At 41.8% G+C, this 24,947-nt stretch overlaps 3 protein-coding genes and 1 long non-coding RNA gene across 7 annotated transcripts in view; 2 read left to right on the top strand and 2 right to left on the bottom strand.

The window, feature by feature from the left end:
* The window catches only part of LOC133533090 (small ribosomal subunit protein eS1), a 196,414-nt gene that overhangs the window by 31,505 nt on the left and 139,962 nt on the right, over positions 1-24,947 (bottom strand). The gene's annotated exons all lie outside the window — the stretch shown is intronic.
* Positions 1-24,947, top strand: part of LOC133533089 (sphingolipid delta(4)-desaturase DES1) — a 53,743-nt gene that overhangs the window by 22,739 nt on the left and 6,057 nt on the right. The window lies entirely within an intron of this gene.
* LOC133532915 (uncharacterized) lies at positions 13,935-16,709 on the bottom strand. Its single transcript, XM_061871778.1, has 2 exons — positions 15,837-16,709; positions 13,935-15,722 (listed from the first exon to the last, which is right to left on the bottom strand). The coding sequence occupies exons 1-2, from the start codon at positions 16,624-16,626 to the stop codon at positions 14,200-14,202; spliced, it is 2,313 nt and encodes a 770-aa protein (XP_061727762.1). The 5' UTR covers positions 16,627-16,709; the 3' UTR covers positions 13,935-14,199.
* Positions 20,564-22,034, top strand: LOC133532917 (uncharacterized). The gene is made up of 2 exons (XR_009801768.1): positions 20,564-21,048; positions 21,141-22,034. It is a non-coding gene; the product is annotated as an uncharacterized LOC133532917 (long non-coding RNA).

Raw genomic sequence — 24,947 nt, 5'->3', positions numbered from 1 at the left:
GACGACAACAAATCGAGATCTAAACGATAACGAAACCAGTTTTGGCTGATGTTGGGGGGTGCTACCACATCCCAATCCAAACCGAGAGTCCAAAGTTCTTGAATTATGCGCTTGAACGAGAGTGTCAAGGGTGTAAGAAACCCAAGAGGATCGAATATGCGCGCCAATTCCGAAAGAATATTTCGTTTTGTGCATTTTTCATGAAGCGCATTGACCGTGAAAGTGAATGCGTCACTGGACGGGTTCCACTCCATACCGAGCACCTTAACAGGAGATGTCGGTTCCGAATCAAAAGAGAGCGTCTTATTATGACAATGGGTTGGGTCGAGATTCTCGAGCAGACGGGGACAGTTGCTCGACCACTTGCGAAGTTCGAAACATCCTTTCTCTAGGATCTGAACCACCTGAGACTGAAGGTCGAGAGCTGATTCGACAGACTCAGCGCCTGTCACCACGTCATCGACGTAAATGTCTCGTTTGAGGACGTCAACCGCACGAGGATACTTTTTGCCTTCATCAATAGCTAATTGAATCAGGGCTCGAATGGCTAGGAAACTGGACGAAGACATGCCGTAGGTCACGGTGTTTAAACGAAATTCTTGTATAGGTTCATCGAGGGAGAACCTGAACAAAATGCGTTGGAAATCTCGATCGGTAAGAGAGACTAAAATTTGTCGATACATTTGACGTATGTCGGCTGTGAAAACAACCGCATGCAAACGAAAGCGAAGTAATATCGAAACGAGATCAGATTGTAGTTTCGGTCCAACGAGCAACTGGTCATTCAACGAGGGGCCTCCAGTAGGCTGAGCAGTAGCATCAAAGACCGCTCTCAATTTGGTGGTGGTGCTGCTGGGCTTGAGCACGCAGAAATGTGCTAAGTAATAAGCACGCCCGTCTGACTGGGGTGCTACTGGTTCCATGTGACCAGCATCGAGATAATCACGCATAAAATTATTGTATTCTGTCCGGAGTTCCGGTTCACGAGAGAGTCTCTTTTCGAGAGAGAGCAGGCGGCGCTCGGCAAGAGCCCGCGAGTCACCTAAACGAGGATCGACGGTTCGAAACGGCAAGTGTACGATATATCTCCCGTTCGAGTCACGTGCGTGAGTCGAGGCGAATATTTTCTCGCACATGACTTCATCGTCAGTTAAGGGCGAAGAGTTAGGGAGACTTTCAATTTCCCAAAATTTTCGAATTTGGGTATCGAGCGATTCGATCGAGCAAAACAATGAAGTCTGGGAATGGGAAGTTGCGCAAGGGGCCTTTCCCATGATAACCCAGCCAAGCTTGGTCTCAAAGATTGTGGGTCCATCGTCACAGTTGTGGCGGTTACCCAAAAATATTTGACAAAAAACATCCACTCCCAATAAGGCGTCAATGCATCCAGGTTTATCAAAATTAGAGTCGGCGAGTTCAAATGCTTTGACGCATGACAACTGGTCCATGTCAATTTTTACTGCAGGCTGATCGCTGCAGATTTTGGGTGTAACAAAGGCTTCGACACACATTTCAAAATCAGATTTCATGCTGTGAATGTTAAGAGTGGTATAAGAAGTTGACAACGTTGACACCTCACATACACCCTCAATAGAGGTATTTTTTTGTCGTATCGGAAGTCCAAGCCGCTGCGCGCAACGTCGTGTAATAAGGTTTGGCTGACTGCAATTGTCTATGACAATACGAATTTTTTGATAACTACCGAACTTATCTAGTACCTCCACGCATGCAGTAGCAAAAAGAGATATTCGACCAACAGGTGCTGGATCGGATGCGAGCATGGTCACTTGTTTGTCAGGTACGTGCGTTGGGGTGTCGAGGGGCGAGGACGACGAGCAAGTCGCGGCGCCAGCGTTGGTCGAGGCCGAAGAAGCAACGCTGACTTTGGAATTACCGCTATCGACATCGAAATGAATAGTAGTGTGATGGGCAACATTACACTTTAGACAACGAGACTTTGAGGGGCAAGTTTTAACTACGTGTCCAGAACGTAAGCAGTTGACGCAGAGCCGATTGTCCTTGACAACAGAAAAGCGCTCGTGAGGCGTCTTGTTCCGATATTCAACACATTTAGCAAGGTCATGATTTGACTTGCATAACACGCAATACGATTCGATCGAGGTGGCGCTAGTGGTGACTAGCGTTTTATAGGCTGCTCCCGCAGGAGCACGATCCTGCGCCGGGCGCCAGGCAGCGGTGCGCGGCGCGGCGTGAGCGCGCGCGGTACGCCCGGGTGCCGTGGGGCCCGTGGGTGCTGTCGTCAAGCTCACCATACTTATTAACCTATCGAATGAGCTAATGGTTTTACGGATACTGGAAAGCGATATGTAAATGTACTACATACCTATACGAGGCCTGGATGTTAGTGAGATGACGATATGAGTTGTGCTGGTGTCCGACTTTATTACCTACATATAACATGAGTATCACATGATTATCCACCTGGTTTCTTGAGCTTAATAGTCGCCTCCAAACCTCCCCTTATAGCGACCCCATTCCTCACACAAAGTTTACCTTAAGTTCATATTAGCCTCACTGGATCACTGTTCACTCTGAGTACTGATAACGTTGGTCACAATATACTAGAGACACATCATTATTCTAATAACACCATAAGAACGTTCTTGACTTGATCTAAAAGCAAATATCACTGCCGCGTCGATCTGTTCGCACACAACCTCCTTTTTCCTACTGTCGTTCTCATCTACCCTCTCAACTTCCCTCAAAAAATCCCAATAACCTAGAAGCGGTTACTTAAGTTAAACGTGACTACTAGCGCCATCTACTCCATGACGTTGGCAAATATTAGCTGGTTCGCAATACGTTCGCGACACTCCCGCCCAGAAAGAAAATGCTACTCTTAATTGAAATTAGATGTCTATAGGCAAACATATAAATAAATCAACAATCAGATAATAAGAACACTTGTGAATAACGATGTGTTTGAGCCGTCCATTCTCGACCCGCATGGTTCACCCTTTGCGTCGTGAATCGGCACGGCCTGAGACTTTGTGCAATTTCTGATGACGTTACAGAAATGTCCTGAGACACTGCGTTTCTGAGATCGATCCAATCGTGCATCTGGTCTGAGTTGAGTTGTGATTGTGAGTGATCTGTCTTGAGCTGATAAAGAACAGGATTCTGAGTCTGGTCTGAGCATTCATCAATGTTTGTGCTCAGCCAAATAATAACAGGATCCTAAGACTGATCTGAATACTGATCAATTTCCGTGCTAAACTGATTGAAAGCAGGATCCTGAAACTGGTGTGAGCGTCCATCGATGTCTGAGCTGAGCTGAGTGGGATCACGGCTGCGACCTGTCATATTTGGTCCATTACTGGTCTCTCCGTCAACCCATGACCAATGTTATTTCCTACACTCCCGCGCGTACGGTTCTAGATTGCTCCGAGCAGTCCCTAGTTGCAATTTAGGTCACGAGAAGAGACCGCGTCATGCGGCCCATGTGTCCGAGAGTGGCAATGCGATCTGATATCAAATATCGGTATTGTTAAACAGTGAGAGCTCCGTTCGCGATAGGTTTATCCCATCTGTAACTACCATCTGTGATTCGCTCTGTCACTTTGTCACTTTGCTCTTTTGACATCGTTATTAACATAATAACCTATTTCACCACTTCAAGTGTCACAACTATTACTACAGCAGACGTAAACAACTGTAACTGTTTTGAACACTGCGACGACCGCGTGAACGAAAAGAACATACGTTTTTATATGCAATGATAGTTACCACACAGACAAATGCGGCCATCTTATCCGAACGGGTGTATGTAACCTAAATTCCCACTACTTCTCTTTACTGAATATTACTCGCAGTAATCTACTATGTTAAGTATTCGCTTTAAATCTATTCGCTTATCCATTAAGGCCACTGTTGACATGTCCATCTCTGGGTGCACCCACTTCATGTCCGGCAGCCCTCCCCAGCCAAGGGAGAATCACGCTATTTTTATATAATCACAAATCAGAATGTAAAATAGAATCTATCTACAACTCGACCACACTCCTTTTTTTTATGCTAATTGGACATTCAACAGACTTGTCAAATCAGGCTCCCACTTCGAACCGTCAAATCCAAAACAAGTGATGTGATATTCAAGGCACCTTTTCTTACCGTTCATTTCGATTTATCAAGCAGATATTGAGTCAAAATGAACTCTGTTTGTTTGTTTGCAAAGTGGTTTTTATTCTTCTTATCATTCTCTGGTGCGTTTATATCGCGCCTGGTGTGAAATAATCTAGTTTAAATATGTTGGGACAGTCAAGTTGTCAGCAACTGTTTTAAAAGTATTATATCGCGTCCGTGATTTTATTCACGTCGATTTACGCATTAACATTTTTGCCACACTTTATTCTGTCTAAATTGAGCTACACTGATACCGCCTTTGGGGGGTGGATGCTGGCGAGTACCTCGGTATTAATTCAACGCATTCAAAATGCTTTTCTTTTCTGTTTCTTGCCGTTCTCACATCACACCATTTTTAAACCGTTATAACCTATTAAATATGTCTGCCAGACCTACCTTACACTTTGCATCATTGCTTTTTGGAGTCATTCGCGATTAACAGCCGTCTTATCTATGGGAAAAACTTAAGATTTCGAAGGGTCATATACGTGGTGTCCTCAGGCTTAACGGCACGCAACACAGTAAGTCCGCTTTTCGTGGCAGCTTTCGATATGTTTACTCTTTGATTACATCCCCGTGCACATGCATCAGTCCTGCTAAGGATGGTAGAAACAGCAATACATATTATACTGTACATCCGAGGTACCGATCCATCTTCCTCATTCCGATCAGATCTTAAATTAAGCAAAATATCGCCAGCCTTCCGCACCACAGTGTTTTAACTGCTGTGTCCATCAAATTGACCCACTCTGTTTCTTTTATTCACGAATAATCACTTCACAACTTTAACAACCATGCGAGACATATAGATGGGTACTCAGTAGCAAATTCTCAACGTGTGCCAATTAATAAAGAATACAGTGGGTGCGGCGTCTGTATACTCTTTAAGGCTTTGCGCTTTATTGACTTCGCATTCGCAAAGGCTTTTGATTTCTTTAACTGGAGTAAAATGTTCAGAGTTATGAGAAATGGGGATACCGCAACACGTAATCCTTTTATAGTTGAAGGAGGAGTGCAAGTGTTCACTGAGATCTGTGAATAGAAAATGAGTATTGGAAGGTTGTGAGGGTGATGTCCAAGTTGGTGGCCAACTAATCAATAAACTCAGTTTTGCAGATGACATGACTATATTAGGTTAAGTGTCTGTGGAAAATGAATTTCGGTTCTGCTACAAAAGATTGAGTATGCCAGTAATGAGTCCATTTTTAGGATCCAGATCCATACCTTAGGATCAATAGAAATGAGACGAAGATGATGCATGTCGATCTTCCTGGTAAAATTAAGAGAATCAATGAATTGCACGATCTTGAGGCAAGTTGTTGGTTTACTTGGTATTTTAAATAAGTGATGATGGCATCTGCGACTAAAAGGTGATCAGAAGAGCTCGAAACGACTCGCCAGGATATGCATATGGAATAACATAAAACAAGGATCAGACTAATGCGGGCGCCTTGGTTTCTCGATCATATTCTTTACATGTCCGAAACCTAGACCATTGAAACTGAAACCCATCATAGGACAGATGCATTTGAGATATGGTGCTGGCGAAGAATACTTGAACGTTACTACGGTGCAACTGCTTCAACTCTTGACAAACTCGACATCACCGAGGTTATCCACTGTTTGTACCCATAGCGTTCTTAGTTTCTTCGGCTATCGAGGCCGAACCAAGAAAGGAAGAGCCAAGGAAGCGTAGGGATGGACGTATGGTCACACGTCGTTGGGCGAACAGAATAACATTAAAGATAAATCCATATTACAGGCTAGCATACACCGCCCAAGAAAGAGCGGCTTCGAGTGCACTGGTGAAGAACCACACAGGACAGGTGTCCACAGTGACTTATGACGATACGGCAACGAATAAGACTTTGATAAATCTGTCTTGTGACTATTGCTACTGTAGGAGTCGTACATAAAACAATTACGGCTCCTCTTCCCGCAAAATACCGTAAAACTAAGTTATTCAGAACCATATTTTATATTAAACATTGATACTTTCTGAGCAGCAAAAAACATATAACAATCTACAAGATATGACCAACGATATATTTTTCTGGAAATCTATTTTAATTTACACAACTATATTTCTTTCAGTTAGATCGGTATTACTTCTGCAAAAATATGGAACTTTACAATCATTCTCACAAGACACTATAAAATGATTTGGTTTTCTTGCTTTTTGCAATTTCATAAAACTATGCCTCAATTTCTAAAAACAATAAGCCTAAATTCCGCCTAGATTCCTACCATTACCCCCCTCTGCGGAGGCAGTGCGAGGCAAGTCGTATTGCTAGACGGACCTGTGCTGCATTGCACGCGCGAGCAAGCGATATTCTATTTCGAACGCATAGCTCTGCGCGCTCGATCTTTTGCAGTGGGTGGTGCGGTGAGGGGTATAAAGCTCCGCCCACACGCGCGAGGTCATTGGCGTCGAGTGCAGCCTTAACACTACGATATTTCACGGCAATATTAAAATGAATCAAGAAAGATATCGAACTTCCTTATATGACATCTGATTCTAATTGTGATTATGATTCTTGGGATCATAGTGTAGCTCCAGTCTGCATTTCAATCCGATTAAATCTGATAAACAAGCTAACAAGCTGAGGTGTCCCGATCAATTATTATCAATAATTATTTGGCTTATGATTAATCTCTTCCTTTTAAAGGTTTAATGGTCTGAGCTTTTGCATACTAAAATAATTAATAATAAAGTCCTTTTTATTGTTTCTAAAGATGATATTATACAAAATAGATGATATTATATCTGAATTACTTCTGTCATTACATTTATTAAAATAACACAATACTTGAGAAATTCTGATCTTATTCAGAAATGTATCCACCATGGTCTTCTACCGCCTTTGTAATTATTACTATGAGTATGAAGGTTGAAGGTACTTAATATGTACATCTACGACGAGTAGACTCGATTGAGTTGGCGACATCAATTAACATCTACTGCTCGATTCCACTTTCATTTAACAAAATTAAAAGAGTTTTGCATGGCTAGTGACTATTCTTTAAATCTACCACTCCCTTACCTGTTTTTGTTGGAATAAAATACATAATAAAGAAACCACTAGCCCATTCAATTAGTATGCAATTCATTTGAAGTCTTCTCAATAATAATATATTTTAATATTTTTAACCCTAGGTTTGGGTCATCGCATGTACATGACATAGATACATACACAATTCAGAAGTTAAGTTAATATTTATCTAATTAGTTTATATCAAATCGCTAATCTGTGACTGTCCACACTATGAATCAATGGTTGAATAATAATAGGAAGTCCTTATACCTATAGGGTATGGCTTAGGTGCAAACATATATATTATAATAGCCTGGTGGCTTATAGTAAACAGTTTTGCGTTTGCAATTTACTGTTATACAAGTTGATATTTATTGATTCTCTGATGACAATCTCTAGATTGGAATGTTAATTGGGATTGAATCAAGATACTGTGCTGAGTTACATGAACAGAAAAAGTAAGTGAATATTATTTAAACATAATATTTATATTCGGCAGTTCTTTATTCGTTTACAATCCTTTTAACCGTTTATTTTTTAGGACAGCAATATCATGCATGCCAACTGTTAATTCTAGCGAGAGCTCCATTATTGGCAGTTTGCTGGTGCCATTGGAGTGGCTGCGCGATTCTGATTGGGTCTCAATGATGGTCCTGGTCCTTTGAGTTTGGGTAGCCGTGTACATATTATGACATCAAATTGTAATCTGATTTCAAGTGCCTCCTGCATTTTCACTAAGGCACGTTACAGGTTACTACATCTAAATGATACCTACAACTTCTAAGAAACCAACCCGTACCAATACCTTACAACTGTAACAACAAACAACAATGAGGCAAGACATTCCTTAACATCTCTTATGTTATGAGTGGTTCTAGTCCTTCAAACGAAGTGTAAGGGTTGATTTCGAATTTTGAATTACACGCAATGCGAATGCTTCTGATTTTAGCTTAGTGAAGATATGGATGCGCAAAACATACGATTATAAGCCTAGTTTGGTTGTTTGGAAGATATCGCTCTTCAGCGATAAGACCGCTTGTTGTGCACCATAGTTTGAGTTATGTGCTTAATCTGTATGTTATTTTCGTTTTTATATTGGTGAGCAACAAAGAATATTTGTACTGTATTATTTTATTAATCTTGATAAAATAAATTTTGTTTCATTCTAAGAGAATATTTATGGATCATATAAGTATAACGAACGAATGTTAAATCTGGTTCCTACCTAATACGTTAAACATGATACATTCGTTTTCTAAAAAGACACGCAGTATAAATTGTTTCCATACACCACGCACACTTGCTCACACGACGAGTCAAATCAGGGCTGAGCTGATAATTTGTGATAAAGCGGATATTCTGCAAGCAATGCGTGTTATACAAAAGCATCATTCATAAGAGATTATGGTCCTTTTCACAAAATATTATAAACACAAATATAACTAGATCCCGAAGTTACAGAAAATATACCAAATCGGAGGTCAGACCTAAACTGGTTTGTAAGCAACAACAGTCCGCACGGCATTATATCAACTATCCGCATGATAAATAAACTTTAAATTTGATACTATTAACTATAAAAACTATTCCGCCAAACAGAACAATGAATGTGAGATTTTGATTCTTATTATTTTAATATTAAAATGTTAATTATTTTGTTAATGAATTGTTGATCAACAGCATGATTTGAATCTGTGATAAAGTCGCTGTTTGAAAGGATGTATCCTGGGTCACAACAAAAATTGACCAGCAAATTTTTATTCAAAATGTCGTAAATGTTTATTAGTGCATGATTTTATTTAATTTATATCAAAGATTGGTCAGGCAACTAAATCTAAACACGTAGGTAAAGTACCTTGTCCCCTACGTAATCAAATATAAATATCAAAATTAACATAACGTATAGGTACCTAAATATAGATTATAGTTAAACCTCTTGTTTAACTTAAACTTAGGTTTGAGCAGTTTGACCTGTTAGGTATGAGCAGGTATGGTAATGGCACCATTCATAGGACATTTAAGAGAACAATTGGATAATTGCTGACACTTCACCGATAATTGAAAAAAAATCTAACGCTTTGGGCGTTAAAATTTGAGTTGAATGTCCTTTCACCCTTTATTATTTTCGACATGTTTAATGAAATATGTAGTTAGGTACTTGGTTTCAATATAATGAAATGTGAGACTTAAGAGTACTAAGGCTCTTGTTGAAGGTAAAATGCTACTAAGTCAGTGTTTAAAAACTGATGATAAATACTTGTTTTATGGGATTTATACTAAACACGAATTACGAATGTTTACTGAGACTTACCTGATTCATAAATGATTACTGATTACCTTTTATTATTCAGTAGAAATAACTATATTTTCTGATCTGACAATCTTTGCCACTCTCTCATTCTTTTAACATAGAAATGTTGAATCTGTTTAGTAACGTCACATGTAATCATGAGCGTAAAAGTAAAATCTTGAGCGTTGCGAGTGTTTCAAGGCACGTGAGTTGAAAACAAACTTTGCTGCTCTGGTAAAACATAAACATTTTTATCACATCAATTATTGACAAATACTGGTTCTAAAACATAAAAATTTAAATATTTATATCATTCAAAACCATAACTTGAAATTCCATTCCACTGCTTATAGCTGCTATAGGGCTAATAAACACACTGTTTTCAAAGATTAAAGAGAGCTTCTTAATTCAGACTACCCTTTGTCGCAAAATATTAATAATCGTGAAAGTATGTATTTATATATCTGCTTTTTATAAACTATATTATGATACCTACTGACACTTGCAATCTCTTGTATATCAAAGAGCAAGAATGTTCAGTTAAAATGTATGTAGGTACTCACTCAATTGCCTATGTGCTCAGGTGAACCACTAACATTCGCCTGCTGAATACCTTTTTGGTAGTAGAAATAATATAAATATGGGCTTCATGGTTGAAATAAAACACTAAATTGAATTAAATAAACCAAATATTGTAGCTCTTTAGTTGTACGCGCGTAAATAAATTGACTTTTCATATGTTAGAGATAAACATATGTTACTTTTGATGATGATAACAGTGCATATGAATAAAAATTCCCAGCATGCTCCACCATGTCGTCAAGCTCACCATACTTATTAACCTATCGAATGAGCTAATGGTTTTACGGATACTGGAAAGCGATATGTAAATGTACTACATACCTATACGAGGCCTGGATGTTAGTGAGATGACGATATGAGTTGTGCTGGTGTCCGACTTTATTACCTACATATAACATGAGTATCACATGATTATCCACCTGGTTTCTTGAGCTTAATAGTCGCCTCCAAACCTCCCCTTATAGCGACCCCATTCCTCACACAAAGTTTACCTTAAGTTCATATTAGCCTCACTGGATCACTGTTCACTCTGAGTACTGATAACGTTGGTCACAATATACTAGAGACACATCATTATTCTAATAACACCATAAGAACGTTCTTGACTTGATCTAAAAGCAAATATCACTGCCGCGTCGATCTGTTCGCACACAACCTCCTTTTTCCTACTGTCGTTCTCATCTACCCTCTCAACTTCCCTCAAAAAATCCCAATAACCTAGAAGCGGTTACTTAAGTTAAACGTGACTACTAGCGCCATCTACTCCATGACGTTGGCAAATATTAGCTGGTTCGCAATACGTTCGCGACAGGTGCGCGTGCCGCAGGGGCGGCGGCGCACTCGGTGAGGTCGGCGAGCTCTAACGCTTGACCGGCCTTACTGACGTATTCTAACAACGACTCGAACGACGGTACATCTTTGTTGTCGTTTTGCAGTTCAAAACGACGACGGGTATCCTGGTCCAATTTATTGATCAATAAATAAAACAATGGAAAATCCCAATCATTGACGGGAAATTTCAGATTTTTCAAAACCGCGATATTTTCTCTAAAAGTGTCTACAAGTCGACGTAACTCGCTAGGCGAATTAGATTTCAACGAAGCGTTCTGAATTTCTTCCCAATGACGAAAAGCCAATTTTCGTTTGTTATTATATCTATCGATCAAAGCCGCGTAAGCATCTAAATAATTGCTATCCGATAAAGGAAACCCTTTTAATAATTGCAATGGTTCACCCGAAAGGAGTGAAATTAAAATTGAGAACCGCTCAATATTTGACAATCGTTTGTTTTGATGTACCATTGTATTGAACATATCATAAAATGTTCCCCACGATTTAATGTTGCCATCGAAATGTACGAGATTTAAACGAGGCAACTTAACGGACAAATCGGTTCTATTTGTCTCGCCCTCGATAGTAGTCGCAGTCGACAACGAAGTGTGAATTTCGATTATTTGAAAATATTTGTCGTCAAATTCTTGACGTACAACATCCTCCTGGTCTAATTCGTTCACATCTGTTATTTCCGAAATGAGTTTCAAATGGTGGGTTTCAAAACTAGAACAATAGCCGTCTATTTTGCTAAATCTAGACATAAACAATGGTAATCGCGAGGAATCCACTTTAGCCTGCAACCCAGCCGCCAAACATTCATCGATTCGTTTGATCGATATTTCGCGTTTCAATTGCAAATTACGACGAGCAAGTGCCTTAGACATGATTAGTTTGAATATGAAGCAACCGCGTTAATTAAATGTAAAAAAAAAACTTCTTCGATAAACAAAACAACTTGTAGAACAAACAAATTTCAACCTTATGTACTATGCTATAAGGTCCACCCGCCACGATACCACCAAATACACAACTCAACTTATAAATGCTAAATAATATTTGCGAAGAATAAATTTATCTCGCTACAATAGGTGCGAAAGGAATTCTTGTTAGAATTAGATATTATGTTGATAGATGGTCAAAACGATTAGAAGCCAGACTTGCAATTCAATTATATTTCGAATGTTTCCGAATGTAGGAGACGAAGCGAGAATCACTTATTAAATGTGAGTTAAATAAATTATTTGACTACAATTTACAATAACAAAAACAGTTCGCACCGTGCTGTGCTGCCGTTGGAAAATAGACCTTAATGGATTGTAGATAAGCTCGCGAATACTTTGTGCCGATTATGAGTACGTAACGTAAGTATTTAAATATTTAGCAGAGGTAGCAAGTTATTGATAAGGATTAACTATGTGATCTATGTGAATATTAAAGGACATCTATCTGTGAACATTATTCAATAATAATGCACGATATTTGTATGGACTAAATACGCGGGTAAAATATTACTAATTTATCATATATGTACTTGTACTATTGTGTAAATTATATTCGTCTAGGCATTATATTCACTTTACAAAATAACAATATCTAATTATCGCTATTCTTAAAGTCCCCAAATCAACACTGTTGTATATAGGTTATTATATTACGTAATCAGAAATGGCACGCGGTGCAAATATTATCCGACTAATTTTAGAAGTGTTCTATTCCCAACGGTGTCAATACCAAATTCAATGCCTACTTAATTTGGCCGTATAATATGATTGCATCATCAATTCGATCGGTTAAAATTCGATATTTTAATATAATGTGATAAAATAACTGTATTTCTATAGGATTATAGGCAACGACAACGAAACGAAATTAGCGACAGTTTTAACGAAACGAAAGAGGTTCAAAACGTCACTCCTGGCCCCGAGACAGGTTAGCTGTTCTCAGTTTGAGGAGGATCCGCGGTCGAAGGAACAAATGTACAATCGCCCTCGAATAGGGAAATTGTTTTAGACAACGAGAAATTTAACAATCTATGCCAGTGAAAGCAAATAGCTCGAAAGCCAACTCACCCGGTCTCTGCACGACGAATCGCTTTGTCGGTACCGACACTCTTCATTGGCGAGCTGATGCTGTAGTGGCTCCGGTGAGGGTTTCGAGCACACAAATCGACAGTTTTTTTTTAGGTATTTTTTATTTTTCACGACGCACGAGCTTGCGTATACGGCCATGAGCAGCCATCGAAATCTATCTACCTTCCACTGGCTTTTATAAACGTCAAAAAATATTCGAAAAAGTACCCTACCTACTGTCGCTAATTAATGTGTTCCGTTTTACGATATAGAAATTAAATGTCTCAAAAAAATAACAAATAAAACTAAACTAGATATGGTGTCCGGACCGATCATACACTTTGCAGGAAAATTACCATTGCTCTTTATGTTAATGTTAAATTATTATTATTATTATTTCCTTTATTTCTCTTAATTCTTAGACTGAGGTTTTTTACAATATGGATATAAAAGTAAAATATAAAAGTACATAAAAAAAAAATACAAAACACATATAAACACATTGTAAAAAACCTAACCTAGGGTGCCGCCAGCAGCGGGGCAAGGCCCAAGCTGCCGGTGGTCAGGGCCGCAGGGAGAGGAACCGCCGGACTATCCGCGCCGTGCTCAAGATCACCGCCTTCTGCATCTGACCCTTGATCCAACCACCTAGCGAGAGTCTCTCAAGGTGTTGTTCGAGACTCTTCGCTATGAGACCGTTCGCTGAAACAACTATCGGGACAATGATCGTCGAATCAACATCCCACATGGCGGTTATCTCGTGAGCCAAGTCTAGGTACTTACTAGATTTGTCCTTCTCGGCTTTCACGAGATTCTCGTTGTAGAAAATTACATGAAATATAGCCCGAATGAAAACACGTACGAAACGTTTAGCCATTTATTTTAGAGTGACATGACAAAATCATGAAAAAATATAAATTAAAATATTTGACATTGCTGATCTCAAAAGAGTTTGCAACATCCTCCCACCTTGGGCAACTTGGGCAAGAGGCCCAAAACTCTTCTCTATATGTCGCCAGCCTGTATTTCGCGTGGGTACAGGCGTTGAACTGCTTGTGTGAACTCTCCATCTGCTGTGCGCACGTTAGCCACTCTTACGCAACCGTCTGTACCGGGGAAAGTTTCTACAATCCTCCCTAAAAGCCACTTAATACGCTTTGAGTCAGTTTCTATCAAAACTACGTCACCTACCCTTAAATTAGAGTCCCTCTCCTTGCCCTTCTGGATAAGCAACTGTATGTTCTTGTTACCGAGCCTGTTGATCACTGTGGAACTGGTAAGGTAAGTTTCGTTTCATGAGGTCGTTCAAAGAGCGTATGAGACGCTCCCACCAATCTTCCCGCCATGGCGCTGCAGGAGAACTAAACTTCCTCTTAATGCTCCTAAAGTTCAGAGTCTTCAGAAGGTTATCAACTTCCGTGTATTTTGTGTCAACTCTTCCACGTCTCGGGATAAATCTTCGTAAGGCTATGACAAAAGCTTCTGTCATTAGTGGTTTGGTCAATTCGATATACACGGCTCGGTAAACTGCACACATAAACAAAATTATCCAAACCTTCCCTCCGGACCGTAGAAAAGAAAGTCCGGCTAGGTCTATAATGTACTTAAAGATGAAAGTCAGTGTAGATAGAAACGTACTATAATCTGCAGTGTTGTTAGCGAGCACTACTTTCTTACTTTCTTTCAACTTATATTCATTTTCTAATACTACGTTCATTAAGACACCGCATGTGTTCATAACAGGTCCTTGAAGAGTCCATCCAAATTTAGTTTTTATTGCCACGAGGTTATTGTTCAGTTTTAAGAAACTCTCCGTGAGCAACACGCCTGCATGGTCTGCGCCGATCAACAGCCCGATGTCAGGTGCTGCCGCATCGCCGACGTCGCTCAGCGTAATATTATGTTTCTGTAACTCTTTAAACATCTCATGGTCTACATTTAAACGAGGAACATACCCGCAGAGCGTAGACTTGTCTCGCGCGGTCATTGTACATTCAAATTTCTTATCCAAGCTTGCTAGCGTGAACTCGTAGGTATGAAATAGTTCCTTCTTAGTTTCAATCCCGCCAAAAAGACAATTTGACACGATTTCTTTGCCGACAGGTTTCAAGTCTAAATTTTCTATTATATCGCGACGTAAATAAGTCTTCTGTGCACCCGAATCAATAAAGCATCGTACTCGTATACATTTCTTTTCGCTCATAATATTCGCCATGAACGTTTGCAACAGTGTAGTACTAGCCTTATATTGAGTTACATTATTATTTAAATTTGACGTTTCAACATTCGAAGTTTCTTCAGTTTCATTTTGACTTGACGTTTTAATGTCAGGGCACATCAATACAGAATGACGTTTGGAGCAGAAAAGGCATTTTGTGAAATTTTTGCATTTTTTCGCATTATGTCCGGTTTTTAAACAAATAAGGCACGCTCCTTTTTTATTTAGCACATCCTTCCTAGCTTCATACGACATTTTGTTAGCTTTGTAGCACTCGAAGCTGCTATGCGATGCCTTTTCACACCAAACGCAACAAATCTTCTTACCTGCGTCTTCCGTTGACACCAAGCATGCCGCGGTGGGTTGAGTAGAATCGCTATGCAAACTGTCACCCGATGCTATCCCGGTGCGCGCGAGCTTTATCCGCTCTTCCGACTCCACTTCGCGTTTCAGGAACTGCATAAGCTGGTTCAGATGATCGTCGCCCTTCTCCTCCAGTACATGGGATCTCTGCCATGCTCGTAAAACAGATTCGGGCAAGGCGGACTCAACTAAAGGGAAAAGTAAAGCAGCGTATTTATCTATAGTGACACCTAAGCTTTCTAATGCTTGCAATTGCGTATTTAATTTATCGTATAAGTGGCCTAATTTATAAGAAGTATTACCTTTTGCTTGTGCTAGTACAAGATTAAGCAGTTCACGCACATAAATGTCGATCAACATTTCGTCACGTGCAAACCTGGACTTCAATTGCTCAACAGCCTTCTTGTAGTTATCTCCCGACGGCGGAAAGCTCTCGACGATCTCTCGCGCTGGAGTATCTGGAACAGTGCACTGGTAAAGGTACTGAAACTTATCTCCATCGTCTATTGTCTCGTCGTCGTCGATTTTCTGAAATTGACACCAAAAACCAATCCAATTTTTCGTATTGCCGTCAAACTTCCGTAACTCAAATTTCGGTAGACGGAATCGTCTTGAATGACAAGCACTACTGCATGCCGACTTCTCACAACATTGATGAGATTTTTGTGTGTTATTCGACACATCGCTGCCGCTAGACTTGCAAGACCTCTTCATGCGTTCGTTCTTCCGAGAAACGTTTTCGTACATGACTTTTATACGCTCCCAGTCGCTTACATACTTATCGCTGGTCATGCAATCTTCATAAATTTCATCTTCAGTCATCTCGTCCGTTTTTAGCCACTGTTCTTTTATACGTAGGTCAACGTTGAACAGGGAATCGGCTCGAAGCTGGAGTTTGTTGAAGGCCGCGGTGATTTCGTCGATATTTGTTGACTCTAAATTAGCTTGAAATTCGTTTTTCGCGGTTGTAAAAAGCCTCCTGGCTATACCTCGTTCTTTTCGTAATATTTCCATTTTAATTAACGGTCGCCAGATGTAGAAAATTACATGAAATATAGCCCGAATGAAAACACGTACGAAACGTTTAGCCATTTATTTTAGAGTGACATGACAAAATCATGAAAAAATATAAATTAAAATATTTGACATTGCTGATCTCAAAAGAGTTTGCAACACTCGTCATGGGGGATGGTGATGTCGACGAGCACGGCCCGGCGTTGCGATCGATCTATTATCACGATGTCAGGCTTATTGGCTACAATAGTCCTGTCAGTGATGATAGATCGATCCCAATAGAGCGTGGCACGACCATTTTCGAGAACTGGCGCAGGTGAGTACTTGTAGTACGGTACTTCGCGGTCCACAAGGCCGTATAGAAGAGCAAGTTGCTGGTGAATAATCCTGGCTACGAGATTATGTCTGTGCAAGTACTCGCCGTTAGCAAGATGAGAACAACCGGAAATGATATGCCTGAGTGACTCTCCGGGACGGCGGCATGCCCGACAAATGTCGACCGTACCGTCCTTCAGGATATATTTCCGATAGTTGTTCGTCATCATAACTTCGTCCGCAATTGCACAGACGAAACCCTCGGTTTCTCCGAAGAGGTCCCCGAATCGTAACCAGTTCACCGACGCGAGCAGGTCTACGTCGGGTCCCGTGAGGGCCTTATAGAACCGCCCGTGTAGCACCTTACTCTCCCATGCCGCCTTGCGATCCGCAGTACTTAGTACCACAGGTTTGCGCCAGTTCTCGTTTGCCAAGGAGAGCGGAGTGAGGTTCCTGTCTACTGCCACCACATCCCGATGCACCCCACACTCGTTGTTAAGGAAATAATTCCTGAGATTGCACACCTCGCGGTTGTGGAGATCTTTGGCGTTTAGGAAGCCTCGACCTCCACACTTCCGTGGGATGTACAATCTCATAACTGACGAGCGTGGGTGCAGCATACGATGTGTGGTGAGCATTAGTCGGACCCTCCGATCCAGGGCGTCCAGCTCGGTCTGAGTCCATCTTAGTATGCCAAAGGAGTATATGAGTAGGGGCATTACCCAGGCGTTGAAGGCGCGCACTTTGTTGCCTCCTGACAAAAGACTGTTAAGGACTTTTGTGAGCCGACTGAAAAAGCGCTCCTTCACCGACTGTCTAATACCCTCGTCCTCAATACCCAACGACTGTGTCATACCAAGGTATTTGTAGGTTTCTGATTCAGAGATAGATCTGAAAGACATTGTCTCAGAAAGTTGTAAATTTGTTGAATTTACAACCTTCCCCCGCTGTACATGCATAACCGCACATTTATCGACACCAAACTCCATGTTGATGGCACTACTGAAATCTTCGGTGGTTTTCAGTAGCTCCAACAAGTCTTGGCTATTTGGTGCAAATAATTTGAGGTCATCCATGTACAGAAGGTGAGAAATGACTTCACCCTCTCTCCGAAGCCGGCAACCTAATCCTGAATCCTTCAGCAGGGTGCTGAGGGGATTCAGAGCTAGGCAGAACCACAGGGGACTCAGACTATCACCCTGGAATATTCCTCGCTCAATCCTTATAAAATCCTGCGGGCCAGGGCGGTCATCCCCACCTCCTGGTTGACGAAGGACTGTGGTCCACTGCCTCATACACGCGCTTAGGAAGGCTCTTAAAGCTGTATCAACTTTATACAGCACTAAGACTCTCCCCAGCCATGAGTGAGGCACCGAATCATAGGCCTTCTTGTAGTCAATCCAAGCGGCAGAGAGGGCCCCCCTATTCCGCCGGATTTGTTGGCAAATGGTCATGTCTATGAGGAGGAGCTCTTTAGTACCACGGGACCCAACCCTACATCCATTTTGAGCGGAGGCCAAAATGTTGTTAGCGACAATGTGCGCGTTTATTTTTGATCTCAAAATGGAAGTAAGGAGCTTGTAGAGTGTAGGCAAGCACGTGATGGGTCTGTAGTTCTTTGCTTCCGTGGTACTACCGGACTTATAGAGCAGGAAGGTGACACCAGTTGTTAAAGAAGGTGGGAGAGAACCAAACTCGAGGGCTTGTTGAAATTGTGCTGCCAAGCGCGAGTGCGAGCATCGGAACCATTTTAGCCAGAAGTTGTGCAATCCATCCGGCCCAGGGCTTTTCCAGTTCTGGGCCGTGCGGATGGCACAACTTACGTCATCGGGGCTGATGGTGATTGCCCCCATAGGTTCGATGGACTCGCACTCACGCTCGACAACACTCATCCAACCCCCCTCGGTGTGTTCGACAGGCACTGACCAGATGCTACGCCAGAAATCAGTCATGGCAGTAGCATCTGGCGACCGCGTGTCGGACGCACGAAGGTTGGTTTCCTCCCACTTTCGGTATACCTTCCTTTGATCACTCTGAAAAAGACGATTCTGCTGGAATCGATCCACACGCTTTCTGTAGCGGCGAATACGGTTTGCCCATGCATACACTTTCTGCTTAAGAAAGTCGATGCGCTCCGTGAGATTGGCAATATAGTCGCGGGGCTCAATACCCGTCCCCGCGAACGCCTGATTCACAAAGCGCATTACTCGGGGGCGGTGGTTGCCCCCCCTGAAGCAGATCAGCTTTGCAATGAGAGTCCTAAACGAGTTGATACGTCGCTCGATCCGTATTTGCCATGCGGGGGCACCTCCGGCGGTCCTAGGTGCACGTTCAGCGTCCGGAAACTTGACTCGTGCAACACGGCACGCCGCGATGGCTCCGCAATACATGATCGAGTGCGTATCATCTAAATCTTTACTAGTCCGCAGATATGGCTCTAGTAAAGCGTTTAGGGCTCCCATTAGCGCTAGATTGCGTCTATTCATAGGCAAACGTGGTAATCGTGGCCTAGTGTTGGGTGTGGACCGATACTGCGTAATGACCTCTTCCAGAGTCCTCCTCAGTTGCTCATTGGCAGATGTACTCACGCTCTGACTCGCAAAGTCCCCCTCGTCGGTACTGAAATCAACCCGCGGCGCCCCCGATGCCAGGTCGGGTGCGGGCATCGGATCCGGCGACGTGGCGGGCAGATCTCGCACCGAGGTGGAGTCCGCGCGAGCAGAGAGAGCCTCCTGGCGAAGCCGATCAAGTGTCGCGTCATCCAACCGCTTTAGCCGCTGAATGACGCGCACCTGATCCGATAATCGTTGCTCCGATACGATGATGGTAGGTTCAAGAGCCTGAAACAGAGGAAGTATTCTTGAGCGATACGCGGATAGCTGTGTTCCCCCCTCTGTAGCCACATAGTAGGCGCGCATGACGTTCTCATTCATGGATTGAGACCATCGCATGCGACGCACTACACCACCGGCAGCGGGAGCCGTGGGCGGGGCAGGATGTCCCGCAGGCCCCAAGCGTGCCGGCAGCGGTGGCCGCCCTCGTCGCGCAGGTGGTCGTGGCGGCGGCGGCGGCGGCCCGCTCTCATTACTGGACTCGTCTGTGTCAGGCGCCGTTTCAAAGTCGTCGCCTGACGATGATGTGGACGAGGAACTCGACGAGGCGGGCGGGGGTGGTGGTCGTGCGTTTATCGACTCCGCTGCACGTGCTTGACTCCTCGTAATCATGCTCATACGTTATTTACCGTACCGTATTGTGTTACATGCAAATGTCATGTCAGTGAGGTGCGTATAAATTTGCGTCACACGCATTTTGGGCACATTTTTTACGTTTCCACATTTTAACGTAGATGGATTATTCACTTGACGGCAAAATACACAATAGTTTTAACAATAAAAACGTATAAAAATATATTTATAGCAAGAAAATTTTACGAGACGTCTGTCATTGTCAGAGCGGTTTTTTTTTTATTATTATTATTGTATCTCCTTGGATTTCACGGGCCTATAAATCCCGGTCTTTTGATAGGCTTGCATGGGGATATAGATCCAACACGTAGAGGCCTCTTGGAGAGCTTTAATGTCATGTAGAACGCCTGCTGGAACCCGTTCACGGGCGCAACAATAGACACCAATGAACCGGTCGCAACAGGCATTGGGACTATTGTAGTAAAGTGAACAGTATAACGGTCTATGGATTGAAGTTGTGATGTTAGTATCTAGTGTTAAGCAATAATGTTAAGTGAGGGGTAAGCAATAATGTGCCTTCTATAATTGTATTAAGGTGCATCGATTTTATTCGCTACAAATGGTCACCTATTTGGGCCTGCTTGCCATCTGCTCAGTTGGTCCAGTGGTGTGAGGGCTTGACTAACAAGCTTGGGGCACCCGGTTCAATCCCCGCAGCGGGCGAACTTTTTCCATGTTTATTTGTTTATTTTGTGCATTAGTGTTTAGATTTAGAATTTTGGTTGCGGTCATGACGAGAAATCAACAAAAATTAAATTGAACGGACACTTGAGCTCGTGACGGCGACTCGGGTAAACATCCTCCGCTGTTCTTGTGAAATGTAATATGGAATATTCATTAAGTATACCGAAATTGTTTAAATGTGCAATCTGGAAATCCAACTAGCTGGAGTGATTATATTTTGTTTATATTGTGTGTGCCGTTTCAACTACACTAAGGGGTGAGTTCTAAGTTATAAGAAAAACGATCAATAAGAAATTAATGTAATTTTCATAAATTAACGTGAAATAACGTAAAGTACATTTGTTTTAGCTTAACGAAACGCCCTTTTGGTGCACAGCAAATATTGTTATTTGAAGATTGGGCTAGCTAAAAGGACAGGCAGTGGGTAGGCAGCGGCACCCAGTCGACCATCAGACTAAACGCTCCTGGCGTCCAACTAGTTTTAGGATAGTTAAGTTTCATTGTACGTAGAGGATAATAAACGTAGTTTTAACATTTATTGTGCCTTGATTTATGCCCTTGTCAGCCCGTAACAGTGGCGCTCAACGTAAAAACGTTTGGTTGGCAAGAGGGTGACACAGTCCAAAGGTCGTTGCGGTGAATTACAAGTTTGCATCGAAGTTTGCTCGCGGTTTGAATGTTAACGGTTTATATAATTTTAAGTTATTTTGTACGTTTGTTTTATTTCATGTGTTGTTTTTGTAGTTTAAGATATACTCTTATTAGGTATAGCTTTTAGGTTGGCTTAGTGTGTTAGTTTAAATAAGTAGTTTTACATCGTGTTTTTTTTATTTTATTCTTTTGGTGTTTTTTTTTTGTTTTTGATTATTTTGGTTGATGAAATTTTGTAAACTATCAAAATTATTTATTTTGCATAGATATTGGGTTTGTATATACATAATAGTGTTTTTTTATTGTAGTTAGTTTGGTAGCTTTTTGCAATGGAGCCAAATTATTTGTTAAAAGACGAGTTACAGTATGAACTTGCTTGCCGGGGTATTGTTTTGAAAACGGCAACTGTACCGGTTATGAAAAAGCTGTTGACTGAATTGATGCGTTCGGGGGTTGCGCTGGGTCCTGAGTTGGAACTGAAGGCTCCGAAAGAAGCTTCTGTCAAATTTGAGCTGGAGGTGTGCTCAGCAAAAATACAGGTTCTGTCAAATTACATTACGGAGCTTACTGGCAAGCCAGATAGGGCTTTATTTAAACGGTTAGTTTCCAGGCTTTATCACGTCCAAAATAGGCTGAGTCTGGTCAAACATGAGGTGGAAGATGAAGGTATTCGTAAGGAGGGCCTGTTAGAGCAATGCCAGGTGCTTTTAGATAAGTTGGAGCAGCAGGATGAGATTGTGGAAGATGAAAATTTATCTGTTGATGACAAAGATATTTTACAGAATACGTTAGGTGAGTTAGGGCGTCAAATTATAGAAAAGTTGGAGGACCAGGCTAGTTCGTCTTCCGGGGCTGGAGTAGGCGCAGCGAGTAAAGTAGAGGATAAGCACCAGGAGGTTACGGGTAGGCGCGATAGAAGTGTTGCGTTCTCATCTGGCAGGTGGGAGCAGGATGGGGATGGTAGGTCCAGACTGATGCGTTTTTCAACTATTGATGAGGATATTCCGAAACGTAAGTTAGTACCTATTCATCAGTGGGGACTCAAGTTTACAGGGGGAAATAAAATGAGTGTAAACGCATTTTTAGAAAGAGTAGCAGAACTGAAAGAAGCTAGAAATGCAACTGAGGCAGATCTATGGCGTTATGCGGTTGACTTTTTTGAAGGGGACGCATTAATTTGGTACAGGGCTAATAAGGAGTACGCGGGCAGTTGGGACGAGTTGGTAATTCTCCTTAAACGGGCTTTCCAGAGGCCGTACTACCAGGAGGAGCTTTTAGCGGAGATAAGAGCAAGGTCTCAGGGGGAAAGCGAATCTGTCCTCATATACGTGTCTGTTATGCAGAACCTGTTTAACCGGCTACCGGTTAACATTTCAGAGCAGGAGAAGCTCTCCATCATACAAAAGAATTTGTCACCCTATTACCAGCAGGCCGTCTGTAGGGACCATTTCAGTTCGATTCTTGACATGGTAAATGTACTAAGAATAGTTGAACGGACTAAAATAAACTGTGAAAGTTTTAGGCAGCCTAAGATTTCGGTAAATGTTTTAGAACCAGATCTGGCTTTCAAGGAAATGTCGAAGGTGTCAATAAGTGATACAAGGAAATTAGAAGAAGTAGCGGAAATTAAGACAGCACAGGGGACGGACTTAGTTCAGCTAGCAAAGCGGTGCTGGAACTGTCGCGAGAGTGGCCATGTTTTTAGGGAGTGTACTGTGCCTAAGCAACGACTATTTTGTTTTAAATGTGGGAAGTTTGGAGTAACTTCTAAAGATTGTCTATGCAAGGGAAACGAGAAAGGGGGAAATTCGAGTGCTGCCAACTGAATTTCTCCCTAAGTCGAGAAAGTTGTGAGTGGCAATCATGGTTGAGTACAGTAAAAAGTTTTTTTGTCCGTAACGATGTTGATTTGTGTCCATTGATGGTTAAAAGGATTAACGACAATCGATCTTATGTAGTTTTGAGTATTTTAGGTTACGAGTGCGTGGGATTGCTAGATAATGGAGCAGGTCGCACGGTGATTAATAGGCGGTTTGCGGAGACCCTGGCAAGACTTGGGTTAAAGGCAAAAAAAAAAGAGCCATTAGAAATGTCAGTGGCTGATGGGGTGATACATCAGATTACAGAAATTATTGATGTGCCCATTCACTTTGATGAACAATTTAAAGTAATGCCAGTTTTAGTCATGCCGGCCTTAAAACAAAATTTTATCTTAGGCCAAGACTTCTTTGACGAGTTTGGCGTAGAATTGAGATTTAGAGGTAAAGTAACAGAGGGTAAGATGGAGTTGGCTGCGATAAATGTTACAAACGAGCCGGTAATTATAGGTAGAGAAGATTTAACCCCAAGTCAGCTTGTAAGTTTGGAAGAGTTGATAGACGAGATGAAGGACACAGTTGGCCGTGGGTTAGGGAGAACGAATGTGTTGAGACACAGTATAGACACTGGTGACAGTAAGCCGATACATCAAAGACAATATAACTTTTCGCCCGTAATTAAGGCGGCAATTGAAAAGGAATTAGAGGACATGCTGGCCAAAGACGTCGTAGAACCATCTTACAGCTCGTGGTGCTCGCCAGTATTAATCGTAAAAAAACCTAATGGGGAAAACAGGCTATGTCTAGATAGTAGACAGCTAAATAGAGTGACAAAACGAGATACATACCCCCTGCCTAGGGTGGCCAATATATTAGACAGTCTGCGAAATGCTAAGTTCTTGACTACAATAGATTTAAAGTCTGCGTTTTGGCAGATTCAACTAGAAGAGAGCAGCAAAGAGAAAACAGCCTTTGCGATTCCAGGAAGAGGGTTGTTTCATTTTAAAGTAATGCCATTCGGGTTAGTGAACGCGTCGCAGACCCAGCAAAGGTTCATGGATATACTGTTTCAGGCTGAAGAGGGTAAGGTTTGGACATATCTCGACGACATTGTCATATGCTCAGCGAGCTTTGAAGAGCATTTGTACCTTTTAAGGAAAGTGATGATGATTCTGAAGGGTGCAAACTTAACGATTAATGTGGAGAAGTGCAAGTTTGCTAGGCCTAGTTTGAGATACCTAGGATATGTCATAGACAGAAATGGGCTCAGAACGGATCCGGAGAAGGTGGAGGCCATATTGAACTTTGCTAGACCCAAGACGTTTACAGAGTTAAAGAGATTCATAGGGCTCGCCAGCTGGTACAGACGTTTTGTTAAGGATTTCTCGAGTCTGGCAGCTCCACTTCATGATTTAACAAAAGGAAAGAAGAGGAAGTTTGTTTGGACGAGCGAAGCAGAAAGAGCTTTTGTAAATCTAAAGACCGTGTTAACATCAACACCAGTGATGACTTGTCCAGACTACACGAAACGTTTTTTTATAGATTGTGACGCATCCAGTTCAGGGGTTGGAGCGGTGCTCTGTCAAAAAGTGGATAATATCGACCAACCGGTGGCTTACTTGAGTCGAAAACTAAACGACACGGAAATGAGATATTCAGCTTCCGAAAGAGAACTGTTAAGTGTCGT

Source organism: Cydia pomonella, chromosome 28 (assembly GCF_033807575.1).
Source record: "Cydia pomonella isolate Wapato2018A chromosome 28, ilCydPomo1, whole genome shotgun sequence".
NCBI classification, from domain to species: domain Eukaryota; kingdom Metazoa; phylum Arthropoda; class Insecta; order Lepidoptera; family Tortricidae; genus Cydia; species Cydia pomonella.
The sequence above is the reverse complement of the archived record's forward strand: the minus strand, read 5'-3'. Positions and strand labels throughout refer to the sequence as shown.

Coding starts and splice junctions, on each gene's coding strand:
- LOC133532915 (XM_061871778.1), bottom strand. CDS start 16,626: ATGGCTAAACGTTTCGTACGTGTTTTCATTCGGGCTATATTTCATGTA. Junction 15,723..15,836: donor TGTACTAGCACAAGCAAAAG/GTAATACTTCTT, acceptor TTTTCCCTTTAG/TTGAGTCCGCCTTGCCCGAA.